This window comes from Theropithecus gelada, chromosome 11, assembly GCF_003255815.1.
Source record: "Theropithecus gelada isolate Dixy chromosome 11, Tgel_1.0, whole genome shotgun sequence".
Classification (NCBI taxonomy): Eukaryota; Metazoa; Chordata; class Mammalia; order Primates; family Cercopithecidae; genus Theropithecus; species Theropithecus gelada.
This window is the reverse complement of record NC_037679.1, coordinates 109,334,613-109,358,030: the sequence shown is the minus strand read 5'-3', so window position 1 is coordinate 109,358,030 and position 23,418 is coordinate 109,334,613. Positions and strand designations below refer to the sequence as shown.

Genomic DNA, 23,418 nt, shown 5'->3' with positions numbered 1-23,418 from the left:
GAGAGGTGAAGTGACTAATGATTGCAGGCAGGTAATCTTTGCTTTATGCTGCTTTGCTCTACTGACAATGCTATGACCTTTTTTTTTTTTTTTTAAATCAGGTACTTGGTTTTCTCTTACCTGAGGCACATACTATATTTTATTTAATAGCTGTTAGAAAAACCTCAGAAGATATGCACATTCAAGCATTCTTCCCAGCCAACACTTTGTTTCAAGTGATGGAACTCTGTAAAGGCAGTATGCCTTTAATAATAGTACAGCACATTTTGTCATAAGCGGTCTGTTCCTTCAAAAATTATCATGAAACAGATTGAGAGCTAAATATGAAATGCTGAGCTCTCCGGTTGAAGCAGAGACCTCATTTCATTCAGATCAACTCTAGACAGATAAGACAAGAAGTGGCTAGAAAATTATTCCATTTCTTTCAGTCATGGCAGTACATTTCCCAGCTCAAGGTTGAGACAATTTACAGAGGAGGGGGTATGGCATAGCCTGCTTGACTAATAACTTTCTCTGTGGGGGTATATACTAAAGAGAAAATAGGCAAATTCTGGGGTCTTCCTTTTGTAGAAGCATCACCACCTTTTAACTTTCATATGCAAAGTTTAATATCTCACGGACAAACTAAAAAATAAAAAAAGGAAAAATAACATATCCTTGGGCAAAAGAATTAAGCTCCTTAATTTTGTATTAAGAGTTCATGTTGTTCTTCCACTTTTTTTTTGCAGATACTCGAATAAATTAAATAAAAAGAAAAGAAAAACAAACAAAACCCTTATCTTAAGGTATGCTTTTTCTTTGCAAAACTAATTTCACTGAACAGTCAGATATGTAATAATGGGCCTCCTGGGGCTGTAATTTTTTATGCAATTTGACATGCAAGTCATGAGTAATTAATTATGTCTTCTATTTACACTTTGTCAGATAAGAGTATTAAACAGAAGAGCTGAGAGGAACACAGAACACTACTATTAATCTGTTTAATTTGCAAATCTAATGTAATCAAAAGGAAGACATTAGTGTTAAAATTGTTGTTGTCTGGTGGTATCTTTCTTGGAGGGAAAGGCCAATCTGAGGTGTAAACGTCTCATAAAGCCAGCAAGTCACAAAATCTCATGTAGGCTTCTAAAGCCAGGGCATGAGTCTGCCGTGGTGCTTCTATAGTTGACCATAAAATCTCCGGATTTAAAAGAATTTAAAACACCAGTTCTCCCCATCAGCACATAGCATTACATTCAGCTCTGTGTAATTATCTTGCAAAGTACAGAAGCATCAAATCTATTACACTGAAGAAGATAAAAAAACAAAAGAATAAATCTGACATTTATGAATATATAGGAATCCCCTGATAGCAGGGGTTTTTTCTGGGAACATGTGCCTGACAGATTGACGGACAGAAAAAAGAAACTGCAAGAATGATTTTGGATGGGCAGGAATCAGCTGTCTCCAGGAGTAATCCCTACCCCATTTCTGTCCAAAAGGCAGTCCCAACCAAGGACTGATTCAATTCACCTGTGTCTTGAGATATTTCTATAGTAAGAGGAAGAGGAAGAAGTGGTAAACCAATAAATGGGGCAATACAAGCCATGTCAGAGTTTTCACATAAAGAAGTACAGTATGTTGGCCGGGCGCGGTGGCTCACGCCTGTAATCCCAGCACTTTGGGAGGCTGAGGCGGGCGGATCACGAGGTCAGGAGATCGAGACCATCCTGGCTAACATGGTGAAACCCCATCTCTACTAAAAATACAAAAAATTAGCCGGGCGTGGTGGCGGGCGCCTACAGGCCCTCCGAGTCCCAGCTACTCGGAGGCTGAGGCAGGAGAATGGCGTGAACCCGGGAGGCGGAGCTTGCAGTGAGCCAAGATCGCACCACTGCACTCCAGCTTGGACGACAGAGCAAGACTCCGTCTCAAAAAAAAAAAAAAAGAAGTATGGTATGTTACAGTGTGTGTAGAGTTCTGTGGTCAAATGGATCAAGGTTTCACTCCTAACTCCTTTAGTTTCTCTCTGAAACTCAGTTTCCCCATTACTGAAATGATTATAATATATAGGAGTATGTAAAGATTTGATGAGATAATGTACATAAAGCTCCTAGGAGTGTCCCCGATAAACGGCAGTCACTCAATTGATGGTAGTGATCATCAGTATCATCTCCATCATTATCAGTAAGGTAGTGAAGCTTGGAAGAACTAAATCATTTAATTTCTGCTTGAGTTACCTCTATTGATTAGTTCCTTTGGGACATATCTTATATACAAGCACAGATAGAACCTCGATTGTTGAGTTAGTGGTATGGTTATGTACATAATAGTGAGGTTTAGATTCTCTATTTAGCTTTGGCTAGCAACATGTAGCTTTAAATAAAATATAAACATGTAGAAGAAATTCTACAAGTATGGGGGCATATATATATGAATTGTAATTACTATAGTAAACAATGGCAAATTTTTAGTCACATGCAGAGGATAAAAATTTGAAAGTATGTTGACAGTTACAACTTGTCTCTGAAAAAATCCATTTATTTTTCATTTATCTCTAAGAGTGCATACCGATTAATGCATAAACAACATGATCCAGGGGAGTTTAAGTCTAGGGACTAATTTGCTGAACTACCCAAGCAACAGAGGATTATTTTATCTAATTAAGACAGAGCACACGTATTTAGAATTAAGCATTTGCATTTAACGGCAAATTCAGAATTATAAAAGCAATTAAAGCTAAAATGAGGTATGATAATTTTTTTCCTGCACACCACTGCTGAACTAAAGCTCATTTTAATGTTTCCCTTTGTAGCATGATTGAGTAGATTATTATGGATAGAAGTTCATGGCTGGGCAAAACCACCTTTTCAACCTCATTTCCAACTACTCATCCTCCTCAGGACCTGAATCTATCCCCACTGTTTTATTCAAGCCTCTTAAACGTAACTTACATTTTCTCGTGTTTCTACTTCTGTTCTTCTGTTTCTCCAATGTGAAATGTTTTTCTTAACGTACTCTTAACTATTTAAACTCTATTGGACTTATATTACATTTTGTCTTCCTTCATGAAATCAGTGCTCCCCCTCCAGATCAAGAGCTTTTTCCTTTATCTGAATGCAAGGACAGTTATTTGAATACAGTTCTCTTTCCCATTCATTTACAAATTAATAGGTTAATACTTCAAAGCTTCTATTATAGTATTAACTCATATATTGCCCTTTAGCTTCTTACATGTTTATGTTATTACATTTATATCACAGATTTCTTAGGAAAATAACTTCATTTTATACTCTTAAAAATGAGGAACACAGTGCCTTCCTCACATGTGTACCTTAATGTATGTCTGATGATTGACTGGTGGAAATATCTGAACATCTATTCATCTTCACATTAATACTTCATCCATCCTTTTCCTCTACTCTGCTCCGATTTTACTCAAACCTTGTAAACTTATCTTATACTTTCTATTTTGTTCAAACTTATTTATACCATTTCCAGATATGCTACTTAATAATTACTAAAAGAATGGAAGAATATTACTTCATCAATTAATATTTTGCCCTTACCTCCTACAATGATAATTTCCATTTTTATCTGATTCTCTGAAGAGTCTTTAAAATGTTGCTTTTAACAATGTTGTGGGAATTATGAAGGGGAATACCTTAACACTTGGTCCCTTCAAGAACTTTCTGGATAAACCTTGTAAGAATACAGTCCAATATACAACCTGCTTCATAATAAATTTGAGTTTAAAGCTGATGGTGTTTTATTGACGTCCTTGTGTATTTTGTGTATGTTCCTAAATTGCTTCACATTTGTTTCAATAACTTATTTTCCCTGCAATTGTAGTTATTGTTTTTCTGAGACAGTCCCTATAGGACAAAGACTATATCTATCCACTATTAAAATATGTAGCAGAGTGCCACACACAAAAAACAAAGCAGCAAGCTTTGAAAAACCTAATGAAGTTTTAAAAAACATTTTCTTGGAGATAACTACAGATTTACAGGAAGTTGCAAAGAAATATACAGGAAAGTTCCATGTACCCTTGATCCTGCCTCCCCCAATGTTGATATCTTACATATTAAAACAAGAAAAATCCAAACTGTGAAATTGACGTTAGTACATGTCATAGAGTATATACAGATTTCACCAGTTACATATGTGCTCATTTGTGAGTGTATGTCTAGATCTTACAATTTTCATATGCATAACTTTATGTAATTACCACCACAATCAAGGTATATAACTGTTTCATTATTTCAAGGCTTCCTCATGTCACCCCCTTTTAGCCACATGCAGCTATTCCCCATTCCCCTAATCCCTAGTCTTTGGCAACCATGAAGCTTTCCTTCATAATAATGTTCTATAATGAAATCATACAGAATGAGACCTTTTTAGATGGACTTTTTCCACTCAGCATAATTTTCCTGAAGTTCACTTAAGTGGCTCTGTGTATCAATGGTTCATTGATACACAGTGAACCACTTAAGTGGTTTCATTGCTTTTCATTGCTGAGTAATATTCTATGGCATGGATGCACCACAGTTTTAAACCTTTTGCTTATTGAAGGACATTTTGGTTATTCTCAGTTTGGGACCAGTATGAAGTTTCTAGGAATATGTGTGTACAGGTTTTAGTTTTTGATTAAGACAATTGCAATTTCTCTTCTACGGTTAGTTCATCTTACTTAGAGCAGAGATTTTCATGGATGAGTGAGACGGGCGAGGAACTAGTGACTGCATACTGCACAAAACGTGTTGCTTTTTTGTGTTTTCAGGAAGAGGTAACCATCCATCATGGTCTTCCCAGAACAGGCTGATTTGTGTCTTCTGTCCTGGCTTAAGGATCCCTTCACTCCCGGAAGCGTTCTGGTTGGTATGATAAATTACATAATCACTCTGATTCAGTTTACATAAGGATCCCAAGTATCACTATTAGGTCTGCTTGGTTATGATGGAATTGAATTTTAGTAAATTTGTAATTTTTCTAAGTACCTGTGGAGTGACTCACTGGAGTCTGAGGAATGAGATCATCTTCCTGCAATGAATGATAGTCTTGCTGGAGTCTCTCTACTGTTCCTGCTGGCTTCTTTTCTGCTACAAAATATTTCTTCCTACAAAATGTTTCTTCCTAAGTCAGTTTTATGGCTGAGGATACTGTCCAAGCTCATGCCTTAGCTCCACAACTGGAAAGGAAAATATTCTTTCACCTCCCCTGCCATTGCTGGTTTGAAAACAATTGTAGGACTAGGTTCTGATTGTTCTGGCTTAGATCACATGCCAATTCCAAAGACAGTGGTCAGCGAGGTGCAGTCCCCACATGGACTTAGGTCAGGTGTTCACCTCTTGGCTGTTTGCTCTGCCCAGAGCAGTGAGGTCAAGTAGGAGAATGGTATCCCCACTTCAGACAATGTGGATAAAAGAGGAGAAGAAATTTTCCTCCAAGATTAGCAAGATATTAGCAAGGCTGAGCATCGGCTGACCTGGTGAGATGGCAGACTGGGCTGCTAGAGGATTAGTGATCTGGGCAGCCACTGTGATTTGTCTTCTGTGAAGAGATCAGTACACTGCCAAATGCCATAGTTAGTAAAGAATACAACCAGAATTCAATCCTATATCTTTTTTATTTTTTACCAGCATGCCTTTATACTTAAGTTTCTTATGCACAGTATTTAGTTGTGAAAAAAATAGAAAATAAATGCCTGTCAATATAGCATCTGAAGTTTTGTTGTGTGTGTAATTCTTAAGTAACTCTTAAACACTAATGGTGGGCACACACATAGACAACAATCTCTTTGCTCAACAAATTCCTTTTCCCCACTTCATGGTTACAATCTGTATCTATGATCATCTACGTCTTTAACAATGCAAATACACTTGGGAATTGTATGCAATTTGACCAGGACATATGGGTTAATGTCCTAAATTGCAGAAGAGTGAAAATGTTCAGGTCTTGAAAAAATTATCACAACACCTTTAAGAGAAGAAAGCATGTATAGTAGGGAAGTTTTATACCTTTTTTTAAACATACACCCTCAAATGCACAGACATAGGAGAAGATTTGGAAATATATGTCTCCAGATGGTAGCTATTTTGGAATGCAGTGTTTGGGAATGATGATATTCTTTTTCTGCTTGTTGTATTTTATATATCTTCCACTGTGAACATCTGTCAGTTTTCCAGTTCTTTGTGTGTTATTATAGAATTGTCATGCATGATGATGCACACCTGATTGAGGCTTAAAGATATCAAATTAAGAATGCCTTACTTAAGAACCATAAGCAGCTGTATAGTAAAGAGGCTAATTGAAGGCCTCAGTGTAGCAACAAGAATTTCTTTTTTTTTTTTTTTTTTTTTTTTTTTTTTTTTTTGAGACGGAGTCTCGCTCTGTCGCCCGGGCTGGAGTGCAGTGGCCAGATCTCAGCTCACTGCAAGCTCCGCCCCCCCGGGTTTACGCCATTCTCCTGCCTCAGCCTCCCCGAGTAGCTGGGACTACAGGCGCCCGCCGCCTCGCCCGGCTAGTTTTTTGTATTTTTTAGTAGAGACGGGGTTTCACCGTGTTCGCCAGGATGGTCTCGATCTCCTGACCTCGTGATCCGCCCGTCTCGGCCTCCCAAAGTGCTGGGATTACAGAGCAACAAGAATTTCAATGGAAAGATTCTCATTAGTTTCTCAATTATCCTTCAGAAAAGAAAGATGTTGCATCAATCTAGCAGTGGAAATGAACCAAGGTAATAGCACAGAGATGGGAAAAGGGTTTAAAGATGCAACTGTATTTTATTTGTTGCAGATAAACAAAATGTAAATCCAAGGAAGCAATCTGAGACACATTGTAAGGGTGGCTCAGTTTTAGCAAATTTTGTTAATTAAAAAAATTAACAAAACTTCATAAACTAAGTTTTTAGAATGAATTCCAAAGTATTTAGTTCTAAGTCCTTACAATTATTTTAGCAAAGCTTTGTCAATACCACAATTTCCATATTAAAAATCTCAAGTATCTAACCACTTTGAATAAGGCCTATCATCAGTTCTGAAAGGCTTATTAAAAAGTATAATTTAGTTAGGGAAAATTGCAGAGGAAATTCCCCCATGACAATACAGAATACACTTGGCCACATCTCATCACTATGTTTATATGTAAATAAGGCAATTACACCAATGCATTTCATAATAACCTTTTTTTCCCTATAATCCTTTAAAAGATGACCATATGACTCAATGTTTAATAATATATGCAGACAATATACCATTCCCTTGATCTGTTACTATTTATCTTGTTAATCAACCTAACATTCAAGAACTTTAGAAGCTAATTTTTTCCTAGATAAAGATCTAAGAATTTTAAGTACATCCAAATGAGAAGATATTTCTTAAGGTGATGGTGTCAGTATTTATTATTATAAGTGTGATGTTTATATTTTGTGGTATTTGGCAGTAACACTTCAATTTTTATAATTACACTTTAGTTATCAGCACAATATCAAAGTAAGTAGAAAGCTCATAGTAATTTTACTAGAATATCTATTTTATGGATCACCAACTTGACTTAAATTGGAAATTCCTGGCTTCTCTCAGAGACAGGGTAATGTGTGACAATTAGCCTAATTCTAGTGTAGCCACTGCAGAGACAGAAAAAGACTTGTGCGAATGTGTTCTCAAATGTTTCCAGAAATTTTGATTTGATGTTAAGTAAAGAAGATTATTAATTTTAAGGAAAATAATTCATTAATCAAAGAATTATTAATGTTATTTTTATACTCTCCAGAAGTGAGTCTCCTGATCATAAATTTATAAAGGGAGGAGCAAAAACTCCTTTCAGTCATGTATGTGAGAGTGTAAATAATTTGATCACAATTTTCCTTCTATAAAGATATATATTGATTTGCCAACAAATGAAAACAAAATTAAAGTTGTAGAATAAAAAATACAGCTAACCCAAACTTCAGTACTTTTTCAGCACAGTTAATAGACTATGGATATAGATCAGTGCATTACAAGATTATGTAATACCTTTCAACTTACCAGAGAAATACTGAATTATTTAAGTAATAGCAATTGTCTTAAGCATATATTTTGTATGTTAGTCACTTGAAAATCTTGACAATCTAGGTTTTTGGTCTATATATACTAACACTTTAATGTATGTAGCACTCATGAATCAGCATGTTTAACTCACTGTGTTGCATTATAAAATATTTATCACCTAGTATTTCAACCGAGTATAAAAATTACCAGTTGTTTCTGTAAGAAGTTACCCGATGGAATTTTATCCAAGTAAAGACAATCATTTTGAAAAGGTCATTTTTAAAATTTCCATGAGGTATCTATATGCATTTAAAAAAATAAAAATGAAATTTTCAAAAGTAAAGGAAATCATAAAAGTTTTAAGTTTTGAAGAAAAACAATAATTTATCATCTGAGCTTCAGTTAGTTGTGTGACTTTCCAGAAATGCCTTTAGAGGTCTAGAGACAATCTGGTTATATTGACATGCATGGAGAGAGAAAAAAAGATTTACACATTAATTTTCAATTTCATATTTTCAAACTGTAGATCCAAAACAGAAACAAATTTTTGCATTTTAAAAACTCAGAAAACTTCTTTTTATAAGTAAATTACAGGCACAGTCAATGAATAAGATGGAGAATAAATCATCAGAAAAGCTATGTTTTTGCTTCATTACACAAGGGAACCTATTTATGACTTGGGCACCCATCATTTGTCTTCAGTGGTTTACTCTAACCTGATAAAATAAAGAGAAGAAAAAAGTGTCAGGAACATTATCTTGAAGTCTAAACAAGTTCATTTTCACCTGTGGTAATAAAACCTCTATTCCCTCCACCAGAGCAAAATGGCATCTTCAGGCCATCCTCCACCCTGATGCCACTGCCTTGCCAGCCTGAGTCAGCGGTGCCTGCCTGATAGACCCTCCTTCCTAGCTCATCTGACTGTGCAGCTTCTCTACTCCCTGTGCTTGCATGCCTGCATCCTGCTCTTCCTCTGGATCGAGTCTGTCCCATACCTTCCATTTGACCTCCCTCACTCCACTTATTTATTCAACACTCATTCGTTCACTCATTCAACAAATGTTCCCTAGACATTACCATAGGCCAGCACTCTTCCAGGTGCTAAGGATACAACAGTGAACACAATGGACAAAGTCCTTGCTCTCATGAAACCTATAAATATTCCAGTAGAGGAGCTAAGTTATCATAAAAATATAATGTAATGTCATGTACTGAATGATACATTCTCTGAAGAAAAAGAACTTAGGTAAGAGTGGTAAAATGTTAGAGTGATAGGGATGATTTTAGATAGGCTGTTCAGAAAGACATGCTGAATAAAAACGTTTTTTGAGCAGAGACTGGAATAATATAAAATCTGCATATATAGAATGCTTACTACATGCCATGCATTTTTCTCACACTAGCATCCCCAACTCCTTACCACGGTTCATCGTGGAACTCCCTTGGGAAGAATAAAAACTGTCTTCCACTCAATTTGTTATTGTGACTATAAAAAAGAAAAAAATGGCAATAGGTAGAAAATTTGGGCTGGTGTAAAAAGCTTAAAGTGGTGTGATGGAGGATAAGGACAGAATGGTGAGATGACAAGCTTCTCACATTTTATCTTTATAAGCCATCAGGTCTGTTGGCAAAGCAGTTATTCATAACATGCATGAGAGTGAGAACACTCACTATATAGTGCTCTACTAAAGTCAAGCAGAGATGGAAGTAACATGTAGCATGTGAATGCTACAACCAGAAATAGTTAATCTCAAGACCAAACCAAATCAAACCAAAACACAGCAACAACAAAGCAACAAAACTGTTGTCTAAAGGTGGAACAGCTACTTTACAGCTGTTGGTAATGTCACCATTTATGATTAATTGGCAGTGATATTAGAGACAATATCTAAGTATCAGCTTACATTTTGAACTAGATGGTCTTTGAAAAAATATGGCTTTATGATTCAACGACATATACTGAACAAAATTGATTGGTCTGTGAGGTTATATATTAAGATAATCACAACGGAAAATGATGTTAAAATGTATGTTTCATTTTTTGATTCAAAACTCAAAGAAACATTTTACATGTACAATTACTGAAGCCAGAGTTAGTACAATACATAAAATAAGAGGATATCTACATATTTTCCTCCAAAAACATTTTCCTGAACATCATTGTTTTATAAGAAAGTTGGGATGATTGCTTTCCAAGCAAATTCTCCTGATCCTGAGATTTAAGTTACAGTTGATCTTGCTGCTATATTTTCTTTATCCTTAAGGTTACATTTATCATTTTTTAAGCAAAAGAAAGATAAACAAAGCATCTAGTGTATAAGGATAAATATTGTTTCTTAGAGCATATTCATTATTCTCCTGAGGTCAGAAGTTCAAGACTATCCTGGCCAACATCTTGAAACTCCGACTCTACTAAAAATACAAAAATTAGCTGAGCATGCTGGTACATGCCTGTAATCCCAGCCACTTGGGAGGCTGAGGCCGGAGAATCGCTTGAACCTGGAAGGCAGAGGTTGCGGTGAGCCTAGATCATGTCACTGCATACCAGCCTTGGTGGCAGAGCAAGACTCCGTCTCAAAAAAAAAAAAAAAAAAAGGGAAAGGATACCATAATCAAACAAGTTTGAAAATGTTATATACTGTATTTCTCCTGTGGATGACACAATACGTGTTAACATATTAAAAGTTCTAAGAAATTCTGGCACACAAAAACAAGTTAATACTAGTTTAAACACAGTTAAACTAATAATTTCCAAAATTCATGCTACCACAAAGGTATTCATTTTTAATAACATTCAATACAAGAGTATTGCCAGCTTCTCCAATGTACTGTGGAGCATATTTTGGGAAATGCTGCTCTGTACACATTTTTATTGCCCTACCTCTTTGACTTTGCTTTGCCTGTTTTTACTATTTTTGTCTTCAGTTTATTGGTGTACATAACACTAATTGAGTGCTTACTGTATTCTAGGCACTGTTCCCAGTACTTTATGGTCATTTTCCCATTAATTCCTGACAATACTTCTAAGACATATGTGTAAGAGATGACCAAAAGGGAATCCAGAGAGGTGAAATAACTTTCCCAACATCCTACTGCCAGTAAATAGCACAGTGGAGACTTGATATTGACCTCAGGTCTCTCTGATCTCACCTGGCACCTAGGCTTTTATCAGATAAGGGGGTGCTTTTTGATTCTTCAATTCCCAGAAGGATTTGTACTTCCCAGTCTCCATAGAGTCCAATAGCCTACCTATTTCCTAATACAAAGATATTTTCCAAACCTTAGCTTATGGGACCTCTCTGTTGCATTAGATGCTGTTTGCCAAGTCCTCCACTTGAAATTTCCTAGATCTTGGGTTTCCTTAATTTTGCTTTTGTACCTCTCTGACTGCGCCTTCAGCTTCTTAGATTCCTTATTTGCCTGACATTAACAATTGGTGCCTCTCAAGACCCCCTTTTGGCCCACTGCCTTTCTCTCCCTTTCTCTCTGCTAGGGGATCCCACTCACATCTCCAGACCTTCCATCTCCTCTACCCTTCACGCTCATAATCAAGCACCATTTTTGTTTGTTTCTTTATTTTCAGCTGCTTCAAACTCAAAAGTCTACCACTAAACCACCATGTCTTATATCAGTCAGGGTCTCAGCAGGACACTCAAAAAGAAAATCCCAGAGAATGAAATGAAGGGATGCACTAGCCGAAGGGATCAAGGCGTGGAGCAGAAATACTGTATCAAGCTTGGAGAAAACATACTTAGGGTCTAGAAGCAGGGAGAAGCTATTGATCTCAAGGGATAAGGACAGAGAACTGTTTCAGGAATTTGGCCAGAACATCAGCCTTGCAAGAGGGGCTTACTATAGAATTGGAAGAGAGAATGAAGCCACTGCCTAATGGGGGCTGGCCAGCATGGAGGCTAGGAGAATAAATGACTTGATTCCTCCCTCCTTCTAGCAGTAATCTTTGGCTAGTGCCTTCTATTGGCCAAACTCACTAGGAGCCAAAGGGCAAGGGAAGAGGAAGAAATGGTCTATAGAGGGAAGCTTCCTGGCACTGGGCACAGTGGAGGGGTGAGTTGATCTCGAGAGTAGACTATCCAGCACACATGCTATCTTGAGACCGCTACTCTTCCAGGCAAGAGGGTTGGTTACCGAGAAATTACCCTACATCCTGCTCTCCCCAATTTTCCACATCTAATCAGTCTTGCCAATGTAGCCATTTTTCAGCATTGCCACTCTTTTACTGTCTGTCACCCTCATGCCAATGTTCGTCATCTCTTAATTGGATAATTACAATAACTACTAGTTTAATTCTTCCATGCTTGCTCTACCTTTGGGATAGCCTTTCTTGCAGGTAAAGAGCTCTATCTGAAATGCAACTCTTACCTCACTAATGCCTTGATTAAACCCTTCAATAAGGTCTCTTCACCTAGAGAAGGCGGACATCCTACTTTCTGGCTCAGCATATAGAAGTCTCCCTGATCTGGCTCCTGTTGCTTCATTGCCTTTGAGATATATATCTGCATTTTGCTAAACTCTGCCACGCTTTTCACAACACTGGGCCTTTGCTCATGCAGTTTTCTCTGCCAATGTGTGTATATTTTTAAACCTAACTCATACGTATGTTTCAGGACTCAGCTCAGGAATCATCTTAAAAGAAATCATTTCCCAAACCACCAAATAGTTAAGTGTCTCTCCTCTAGCAGCCCACATTTTCCTCCTTAAAACAAAACACCATATTTTAATGACCATCGTCTGTGTCCATGTTCCCACTATGCCATTGGCAGGGATTCAACTGAGTATTATCCACTTCTGTACCTAAAATATTTAGTAAAATTCCTGGCACCTATTAGATGTTTAATGGATGTTTGATTAACTAAATGGAATTGGGCAGTAAGTCTTCATTCTGGAATACAAAAGACAGTATTGAAGAAGAAAAGGAACTTCTCAATCTTGCCATTTTGGCATTGGGAAAAGATTGGTCAGCCAAAAAATGTTTATAGGATGCTCTTTCAAGGAAACTAAAAGACAAGGAGAGGTTCATTATAATTAATGCCAGGATCCAAAAGCAGGAATACTAGAGTTTATCAAAATGGAATATTGATTCAGAAAGTAAGTACGGGAGGTTGGAATCAGACTTCAGATAGGACCGAAGACACAAAGGGCACTGAATATTCTTTTGAATTCTCTGACATCTGGTTTGTACATGCCAATCACAAATTCCTATGGGTGGAACCAAGGGAGAATCACAAGACACGGATCAGCACAGCAGGCTCATAGCTGGTCTCTGATATGGGTTAAAGGTTGAGAGAACCAGGGTCAGAAATTCCTCTGCACTTAATTTGGTCAATGGCGGATAATAACGAAGGAACAGTATTGAGGGCATGGTACAGTCATATGATGCCCTTCCTCACCCATTACATAAATCACTGATATTAAAAACTTAGTGAGCAGAAAGAGGAAAATAAAAGTCTCAATTATCTGAAAACAGTAAAATGAAATAGCACAAAAAAGAGAAACATTCATCATTTAAATCTCGTGTAGATTACTATTAATAAAATTCTGATCTTGGACCACTACTTGTAGAGAAATTGCATTCTTATTCTTTTACTTTGCTAGTAAATGTACCAAAAACTACATTAAAAAACAGGTTTATTTAGTTTAAATTGTCATTAAGATAGGAATAGTTTCGTTAGAAAAATGAACTGCGCGGCGTTCCTATTTATAAAGAGTGGAAAACCAAATAGATAAAGAGTATTTGATAAGAAAATACATGTATTTGCATATAAATAGAATAGCAGTGTATTTGTTTTCATCGAATGTTCTTCATTTCATTCTCTAATTTTCCCTATATTCATTTTCTTGCAGAAATTGCCATTCATACTCATAATTTGCAATACTGCTCTCAAGCTTGGAGTCCTATTTCCATTTCTGATTCTCTGTTTCTGAAATATTTTTCCAAGCATATATCACTTTTCTCCCCTTTCATCTCAATTTCCTGAAAAAAGGAAAGAAAAAAAGCCTTTTATCAAGAAATCCCTGCAACCTTGTTTCAAACATCTTCTGTTTGTTTGCTGGTTTTAATATATTCAGAAGAAAAAGGAGCTGGCCTTTAAGTAACTAGAATGTCTAAGGAAAGAAGAAATATTTCACTGGAGAATTAGATGCTGAAAGAGTTGCGAACGCTTTTCTGGCACAAGGATAAGATATGATCCTACTCATAGAAATAAATTCAAAGGCACAATGTGTAGAAGAAAAAAAAAATCTAAGAATTGGTGTTCTGAAGACCTAGAACAAGCTTGGAAAAGGGAAACATTAGGAGTAATCTGTGATAGCAGATTATATGAGAGGTGTTCGATTAAAGAGGTTATTCACATATCCCCTTTTTTTTTTTTTTTTTTTTTTGAGACGGAGTTTCACTCTCGTCGCCCAGGCTGGAGTGCAATGGTATGATCTTGGCTCACTGCAACCTCCACCTTCCGGGTTCAAGCGATTCTCCTGCCTCAGCCTCTGGAGTAACTGGGATTACAGGTGCCTGCCACCACGCCCAGCTATTTTTTTGTATTTTTAGTAGAGACGGGGTTTCACCACGTTGGCCAGGCTGGTATCGAACTCCTGACCTCAGGTGATCCACCTGCTTCAGGTTCCCAAAGTGCTGGGATTACAGGCATGAGCCCCCCTTATTGGCTGATAGAGACCATATGGGACCTGCTGGAGTCAATAGCACCAGGAGAGAAGGAACCCACTCACACTCATCCCGATCCATTCACACTCTTGCTCACTTTACTTGGGCCACATTAGCCTTGTTTGGGTTCCTCAAATTAATGACAACAATGCACCCACACAAAAAAAACTTACATACTTATTGAAGCAAAAAGAGCTGATATAATGGGTATTTAAGATGACTATAGAACAGTTCTGTAAGAAATTGGGTTATATGACCTTGGATTAAACACCACCATATATATAACCAAGACCAGAGTGTAGAAAAGACTTCATCTTTTAAGGGTGATGTCTGACAAAACATTAGGAGGATTTCTACTAGGAACACAGAAATCTTGGTCAGTTCTGGTTGGTTGTGGTCATAGGGGAGTGGTGATGCGCAAGAGGAGGCAAAAATATTGTCTGTATATCTGGGTACTGTCTGAAATTGTGGGTTACCCATAGAGGTTAAAACAATCAATTTCCCCTAGTATGTCATTTGCTACCTTTTAATTAATAATATTTAAGAGAGGTGAGGCAACATTAACGAATAAATGAGCAACTGAGAGTATTACATTTTTGGGAAAAAAATAACACATTGATATTTTAATTTATGGTTTTAATAAGATCCTAATATAAGTGATTGGTAAAATTTTTACTCTTTTAATGTAATGAGTGCATTGTAGTCATGATTATTTAACTCCCATAATGATAATTTTCCTATATTTTCTTTAAAGATGTGTTCACAAGTCACTATTATAATATTTCATTATTCTCAGTCAGAGCTTTTATATAATGCAGAAACCTTCTATTAAATTCCTAACACCACATAGTAGCACCATGGAAGAGAGAAATATTACAGTAGACATTCCTTTACTTCAAAAATATTTACAACATATTTGGAGTAATTCGATGAAAACATTAAGTGCTTTACAGTAAAGCTCATCATTGCACTGGGCTATGTTTCTGAAAATGCAACATCACTGGAACCGTGTACAGAGAGGCATTAAATTAGGGAGAAAATGAGAACTTGATATCTGTGGTCATTGTTGTTAAGCCTTCTATTGTGCCACACTGCTACCAGTTACAATGTTTTATTTAGGTGCATCAACTGTATCTGACATCAAACATTCTTTTACAACCCCTGAAGCCTCAAGTTAGAAATATATTTATAAGGTTCAGGAGTAAATCCGCTTATACGTTTAAATACCTTTAAGTTGGATATTTAGATAGTAGAAATAGTGTTACATTTTAAAATGAAGTACAACTCATATTGTTTTTAATCAGTTATCCACATAAATGTGTATTTTCTTTTGGGCCAAAATGAGGCAGAGGTGTAATGTGAATTTTCCGTTCCTTCATACAACAATAGTCTCTCACAAAACAAAGAACAAAAGCAAACATATGTTCACAGTGGGAAGCATTATTACTCGATCGTCTGTAGAAGCGTGGCCCAGGGAGCCTTTGCCAACTTACTGGAGATGTCGCATGTAAAAAGCTTTCTCCAAAAGGTTGGCAATATGATTTATTAAAGGAGTCAGATGACATGGGAGTTAGGGCAGCAAACTTCATTGTGATGGAAAGGATCTAAGCTACTCCAGCAAAATGAAAGGATTATGGTTCACCTGCCAACACTGTGCAATATATGGATGAAATCTCAACCACGAAAAGTGAAACTTCATTATGTGTGTGTATGGGGTTGGGAGGGGAGACATAGGAAAGGGGAGAAAGGCAGACAGACCGTGAAAAGCAGATATTTCCCCTGGATAAGAGTAGAATGGCCAGTATCATAACACTCATGTATTATAGAATTAAATATAAACTTGTTTCAGAAAATACAATATTAAGACTCTTTTTAAATTTAATATTATTTGATGATATCTCTGCTAAAAGCAGAAATAGAAAGAAATAAAGAGAAGGAGTTAAAAAAGGACACATGCCAAGCCCATGAGTTTAGGAATGTATTCCAGCTGACTACTAAAAAGCAACATTTCAGGGAAGGCCAACTTCAAATTCCTATGATGTCATATTCCACAATTTGCGCCTTAGTAGACAAAGTTCTCACACTGAGTAAACTGATACAGGAAGACATTTTCTAGAAAGGCTTTAGTAAAGATAGGACAAGTGTAGGAAATTACATTTCTTTCACTGGGAATTATGGGAAGACGCACAACAGCGAGGCTCGTTAGATAAATATCTCACTTGCATTCATCCATAGAAGACTTTGAAATTAGTAGCCTTCAATTTAATAATAGAGTCCCATTTTTTGCTTCTATTTTATATACACCATCAATATTGATATAAAAATAAAAATTTTCATAACCAAGATTGTGTTTAGGCAAGATAAATTATGCAGATATTAGCTTCATAATGTGCAGTGGATGATTTAGACAGTCTGAGATGCCCGATTATATGTGCCCATCACCGCTTCATGGATAAGGAATGATGGCACAAAGACTTTCTTGGCCAGTCACATTTAGTCTCCCTCAGTGGAACCAGTTATAGCCATTCATACACATCCAAACTTTCCTACTTTTCCACCACTGATATCCAGCTGCTTAGTTTTGAGTTGTGTAAAATGTAAACCTATAAATTAAGCCTCATACTTGAATTCCTCTGTCTTATGTTCCTTCAGGATTTTCACTCTTATATAAAGGATACTCTTATGGAGTAATGAAAAATGTATTAACTATAGTGAAAACTATGGAAATTTTTTTGGCAAGGGACAGTTGAGAGAATGTTTTATTTCTGACTCGGCACACGTGGAACATTTTGGATTTTATTATTGAGATGCAGTTAGCAGTTTGGTATTTAATAATGGATTTTTTTCTTATCTTCCAGTCACCATCTGCTTGAGTAGATCTATTTTACTGGCACTTAATCAGGACCTTTAATTTAAAAAAATCTCCAAATTATAAAGAGATTATACCATGTGCCCAATGCACCATGTAATATACTATCCCCTAAATGTAAGACATTACACTATGTGCCCAATTTACCACTTGGGCACTCTTGTCAACTGCAGTAAAATAGGATTAAAGGAAATAACATATCTAAAATACCTTAAAAAATTGGCACATAGAAGATATTTAATATATACAGTCTTTTCTTCTTTCCTTTGATATATTTTATATTCAGGTGACAAAAATATTACATTCACATAAAATAAAGGACAATTATTTTTCTTACAAAATTATGTCTCCCATTACAATAATTATTATTTAAATGGCAAACTTTGACAATGTATTTACTATGGAAGCAGTTCGTCATAATTTACATTTACCTGCAATGTTCAGGAATATATCTATTATGTGAAGTAGGCTGGACCTCTATGACAATCACTAACATTTTCATTACGCCGTCACTAACTGCATTTTCTCATTCCAATATCGAGTTTTAAGTCAAACAATGGCCACATTTATTTTATTTTAATTGCAAAACCTTACCCTCACTCCCAACCAAGTCATTCTCTTATTTCTGGAATTATCTCAGTATGAAGAACTCAAGCAAAAACGTGCAGTTGTGCTAAACGTTAGGTTTGGATCAGATGTCATACATATCACTCTTAGCTGTTGTTGGGTAAAATGCATAGTGACTTGGTTTCTCATTTTTGGTTCATGACAATTATTGCATAGGTAAAATAGTTGTGACAGTTTGATAAATAGTTAGAAAATGACTAATAGACAACCTAATAAGTCTAATGCATTTGTGGTGTGTACAAAAGAACAAGCTCCTACAGTAAAAACATATAACTGAGCTTATTAGTTATCATATTTTTAAAATTAATGATTATTGATAACTTAAGAAAAAATGTAAAAACATATTAAATATAATTTAGAGTCTCACTTAGGCATTCTGTTGCTGTTTCGCCCTGAAATTTTTTTTCTATTTTTCATTAAGATAAATGAAAGTAAGGAGTATCTAAAATTAATGCTGTTCTGAATCCATTGGTCCTGTTTCACTATATTCTTTTCAGGCATTCATAATTAATGGTACATATAAGCAAGAAGTGACTCTAAAATAAGAAAACCTCTGGATCCATTAACCTGGCATAAATTTCTAGGGTAAGTATCACTGTGGTCCTGAAAGGATAGCTCCAAGTCACCTGTCGACATTCTTGAGTTTGCTTTGCGGAGAGGGGAAAGGACGAATGATAGAACTAACGTAGATCCATCGAAGACATGAGTGATAGACAATCACTTCATAACTTCACATCGCCGTCCAAGAAAAACATCTAGCTGACATTTCTTCAAAAAAATGAATGTACAATAGAATTGTCAAACTGATTTTTCAAAAGCAACTCCTCTCCTTTTCATTTTTCTCAAAGTAAAACCTCAGGGTAGCACATTCCAAAGAAGATAGGAAAAAGTTAATTATTATATATTTTCCATCATTAAATCAAGGGGTACTATCATCTGTAAATACAGTGGAGAAAGTCGAGAGACTTTTAAAAGGAATTCTAAAGATGTTGATAGGAGCTGGGGAGAGGAATCCTTCCCAAGCTCTACCTGACACTCCTTATTCAAATAAAAGTCTGCCCTAACGTAGCCCTGGCAGTCCATGTGTGGCCAGGGAGCTCAGTCCCCCTCCATTCCCCAGTGTATAATTCCAGCAGTAAGGAAAATTAAGACAAAGCAGCCACACATTCTGTGAGAGGGAGGGCGGAAAGGTTAAGCAGCGTTGGGGTGCAGTGGAAACCAGAAAAGAAAGTGACCTCATTTTGCCTGAGAAAGCACTATCCAACAAGCCCACCTTTGATGTGGATTTCAGCGGCGATAAAAGAGCACAAAGGGCGAAAGCTGGAGGGAGCAAACTTCCCTTATTCTTCCCCCTGCCGCCCCCCACCTCTCAAGACCACCAGGAACACGCACACGCAAGGACAACAAAGCGTGCGCCCAGGCTGCACGGCAGCCGCTTCCCGCGGCTGGGCCATCGCGCCCTGGGGCGCGCCGCTCCCCACGGCAGAGCGAGGGCGCCGGAGCGCGGATGCCGCCCGGACCGCTGGGAAGGAGGGGTGGCGGAGCTCCCCTACCTTGAACAGCACAAAGAGCCAGAGCAGAGGCAGGAGGCGGCGGCCACCGTGTATTCCCGTGGACAGGTGCCCCATCGCTGCGCGGACGGGGATTCGGGGGCACGGTTGCGCCAGCTGACTCCCCCGGCGGCGGCTCACAATGGCGAACTGGGGCTGCTGCCTCAGACCCTGGGCGCCGAGGTTGCTCCTGGCGGGCGCATGCTGCCTTTCCAGTCCCCCTGCGCCTGCTCCCTTTCCTCCTCTGCGCCGGGGGTCCTCCAAGAACGTGCCAGGCGCTGCTGTTCTTTAATGACTAAGGATGGAGAGGGTGGGGATTGGAGTGGGCGAGGCTCTGCCGCCGCCACCACCGCGGCTGCCGGAGGAGGCGCGGGGTCCGCGTGGTGAGCGAGAGGTGGAGGCCCCACGCCTAGTCCGCTGTGGTCCTCTGGCAGCAGGGACACTCTCACTCTGGCTGCCGACCCATAAAATGACAGCGGCCTCCCAACCCTCCACCAGGGTCGGCCGCTGCCTACTACTGCCGGACAGCCCCCACTGCAGACTCCGCCTCAACCCTTCCCACAGTCTCTGGGTCTCAGGAGTTCTGAGGGTTTTCCCTGACCCCTCTTGAGCAATCCAGGCGCCAGATCCCAGTTCCCTCTCAGTCTTGCTACATCTGTACTCAGTTGCAGTTATAAAGGATCAATAACACTTGGGTAGTTGTGACTTTAGAATAGAGTGTGCAGTGTGAGTGTGTGTGTGATAGGAAGGATATTTTGTCTCCTTCCCCACTGCTTCCATTCTCTCCGTCCCATTTAAACACTCTCACCCTCTCCGTCCCTCACTCACCCAGGAACAAATAGCACAGTTATGTACGTTTTCCATTCGAAATCCAGTTCTTGTACATTTCAGATTCTCTTTTGATGCCAAAGTGTGTCGGGTCAACTGAAGCTGAATATGGAAGCGGGAAAAAAATCACAATATTTTACATGTATGACCCTTGAGCAACACGGGTTTGAACTGTTGGGTCCAGTTACATGCAGATTTTCTTCCACCTCTGCTAGCCTTGAGACATCAAGACCAAACCCTTCTCCTCCTACTCAGTCTGATCAACCTGAAAACGATGACGTTAAAGACTTTTATGATCATTCACTTCCACTCAATGAATGTAAATGTATTTCCTCCTCCTTATGGTTTTCTTAATAACATTTTCTGTTCTCTAGCGTACTTTATTGTAAGAATACAGTATACAGTACATACAACACATAATGTGTGTTAATCAACTGTTTATTATGTTATCAGTAAGACTTCTGGTCAAGAGTAGGCTATTAGTAGTTAAGTTTTTGGTAAATCCAAAGTTATATGTGGATTTTCAACTGCATGATTCTCTGTGCTGTCCAAGTGTCAACGGTATGTACAGATTTTTATATATATATATATGTTTTTTTATTTTATTTATTTATTTATTTTTTGAGACGGAGTTACGCTCTGTCGCCCAGGCTGGAGTGCAGTGGCGCAGTCTCAGCTCACTGCAAGCTCCACCTCCGGGGTTCACGCCATTCTCCTGCCTCAGCCTCCCGAGTAGCTGGGACTACAGGCGCCTGCCACCACGGCCGGCTATTTTCTTTTTTTTCCTTTTTTTTTTTTTTTTGTATTTTTAGTAGAGAGGGGGTTTCACCGTGTTAGCAGAGATGGTCTCCATCTCCTGACCTCGTGATCCGCCCACCTCGCCCTCCCAAGTGCTGGGATTACAGGGGTGAGCCACCGCAGTTATATTTTGTAACAATTATCTGTGAATAATTTTACTGGGACGTTTTAGAATCACAAGCAACGACTTTCAAGCTGTGGTCCCCAATCTTCTACCTGTCTCCTTTTTTGTTATGTGTATTTTTTTAAAGATAAATCTGTCGAAATCAACTCTGGTATGCACCATTCAGATATAAATCATTTCTTATTGTCATGTAAATTACCCTTGCTGTGCCCTGTAAGTATTGGAACTTATTTATACCCCAGACATGCTTGGGCACCAGGAGACAGGAAAGGCCACCCTGGTCATGAACGTAGGCTTTCAGGCACAGACTTTGTCAGTCACACTGCTAGGGAGTGGTGGCCTGAGAAAAGGACCCAGGGCTGTGCTTTCTCAGCATTTGCTGCATGAGCAATGGCCAAACACTAATCATTTGGTGGTTGTATGTATGTGTCTTAAGAAAGCTTTAGATTGAGTATATTTACATAAATGTGAATATATGTATATGTATATATATGTATACATGTACCAAAATTCATATGCAGGAAAATATAGAATGATGATCTGAATTTATGTGAGAATATTGTCCTTGGTGTCTTCTTTTAGAAGCTTCTTTTGTTTTCGCCTTCTTCCCATCACATGCTCTCTTCAGGCCCTTCATGTCCACTCTTCATTGGTTTGCACATTTTCTTCTTTTGAGAAAATGTTAGCTGCTCCTCCCTCCCTCTGGGTCAGACTTACGAGCTATCTGAACATTTAATCCTTGGGATTGCACTTATAGGAAGTTTGGTTTAATACGTTTTCTTTTTATTTTGATGCTCCTGAAGCAGCATTTTATTCCCACTAACCCTCAGAAGTGGCTGTAAAGTGATCTAACCTCTAGAACATAAGGTATGTATAGGCCAAGGGCAGCAATTACACTCACAGGATGCCAGTAATTTCTCTTTGGAATAGCCTTTAGTTTTAAAATGTGTCTGTGAATTATGCGTGTATGATGATATTCATTTGTGTGTATGTGTATGTGTGTGTTTATACATGGATATAATGTTGCCTGGTGTGTGTGGGGCATTTGAAAGCAATTCTGATCATAAATTAATCTTGTAAATGCTAAAAGAATTTTCATAATGAGGCACACTTTTAAATAATCATATTTTGCTGTGTCTTTCTGTTTTTCTCTTAGTCATATATCACAATTGGTTCAGCTCTTTCTGTCTTTGTGCATATGTATATGTGGACCACCTTGGAGGAACAATAACAGTAAACAATAAGTAGTAAAGCATTAGTACTTGGCATTGTTGTTCTTTTATTAGTAACATTGTGGTTAGATGGGCTGAAGACTGAAAGTATTATTTTATAATCACAGAAAATTTCCTCTCTAGAGAAAAGTATTTTACATTGCTGTTGCTGGATAAAATACTTTCATTTGTTTTTATTGCACTTAAACCATCACAGCGTTTTGAATTGTCCTAGAAGAGACTCTCATAAAGAATGTGAATGCTGTGTCATCCGCAGTGTGGGGTTTTCAATTCATAGAGCATGTTTTGTGTTTCTTTGAACTATTGACTGATTTTTCAGTACAATACTTCCAAAGTATGATAAATCTTATTATGCTATGCTCAAGACTCCAAATCAACAAAACAGCCAGTGGCAACACACAGTGCATATAGTAATTTATGTTTCACCAATTGCTTCTACATATTGGTCCAGATTTCATTATGACAACCACACTGTTAGGTAAAGAAGGCTGAGATCGTTACCACCAACTATTTTCCCCTCATGCTACTTTTCCTGGAGAAAAAATAAACACAGAAAAATAATAAAATCTCTTACCTGCCATAAAACAATCATTGAAAAATAAATTCTCACAAATTTAAATAAAGCTCTCTACTTTCTTTGAAAATTATAAAAAGGTGGTTAATGATCGTGAAACTGGAAGATCTTTTTAAAATCTATAGGAG

At 37.8% G+C, this 23,418-nt stretch overlaps 1 protein-coding gene across 2 annotated transcripts in view; it reads right to left on the bottom strand.

Moving 5' to 3' along the window:
* Positions 1 to 20,281, bottom strand: part of PTPRO (protein tyrosine phosphatase, receptor type O) — a 271,545-nt gene extending 251,264 nt beyond the window's left edge. For both annotated transcript variants that reach the window (XM_025403255.1, XM_025403256.1), the window contains exon 1: positions 19,738 to 20,281. In XM_025403255.1, the coding sequence (XP_025259040.1) occupies positions 19,738 to 19,812 (75 nt within the window). In that variant the 5' untranslated portion in view covers positions 19,813 to 20,281. The remainder of the gene's footprint in view (positions 1 to 19,737) is intronic.
* Positions 20,282 to 23,418: the final 3,137 nt, after the last annotated feature.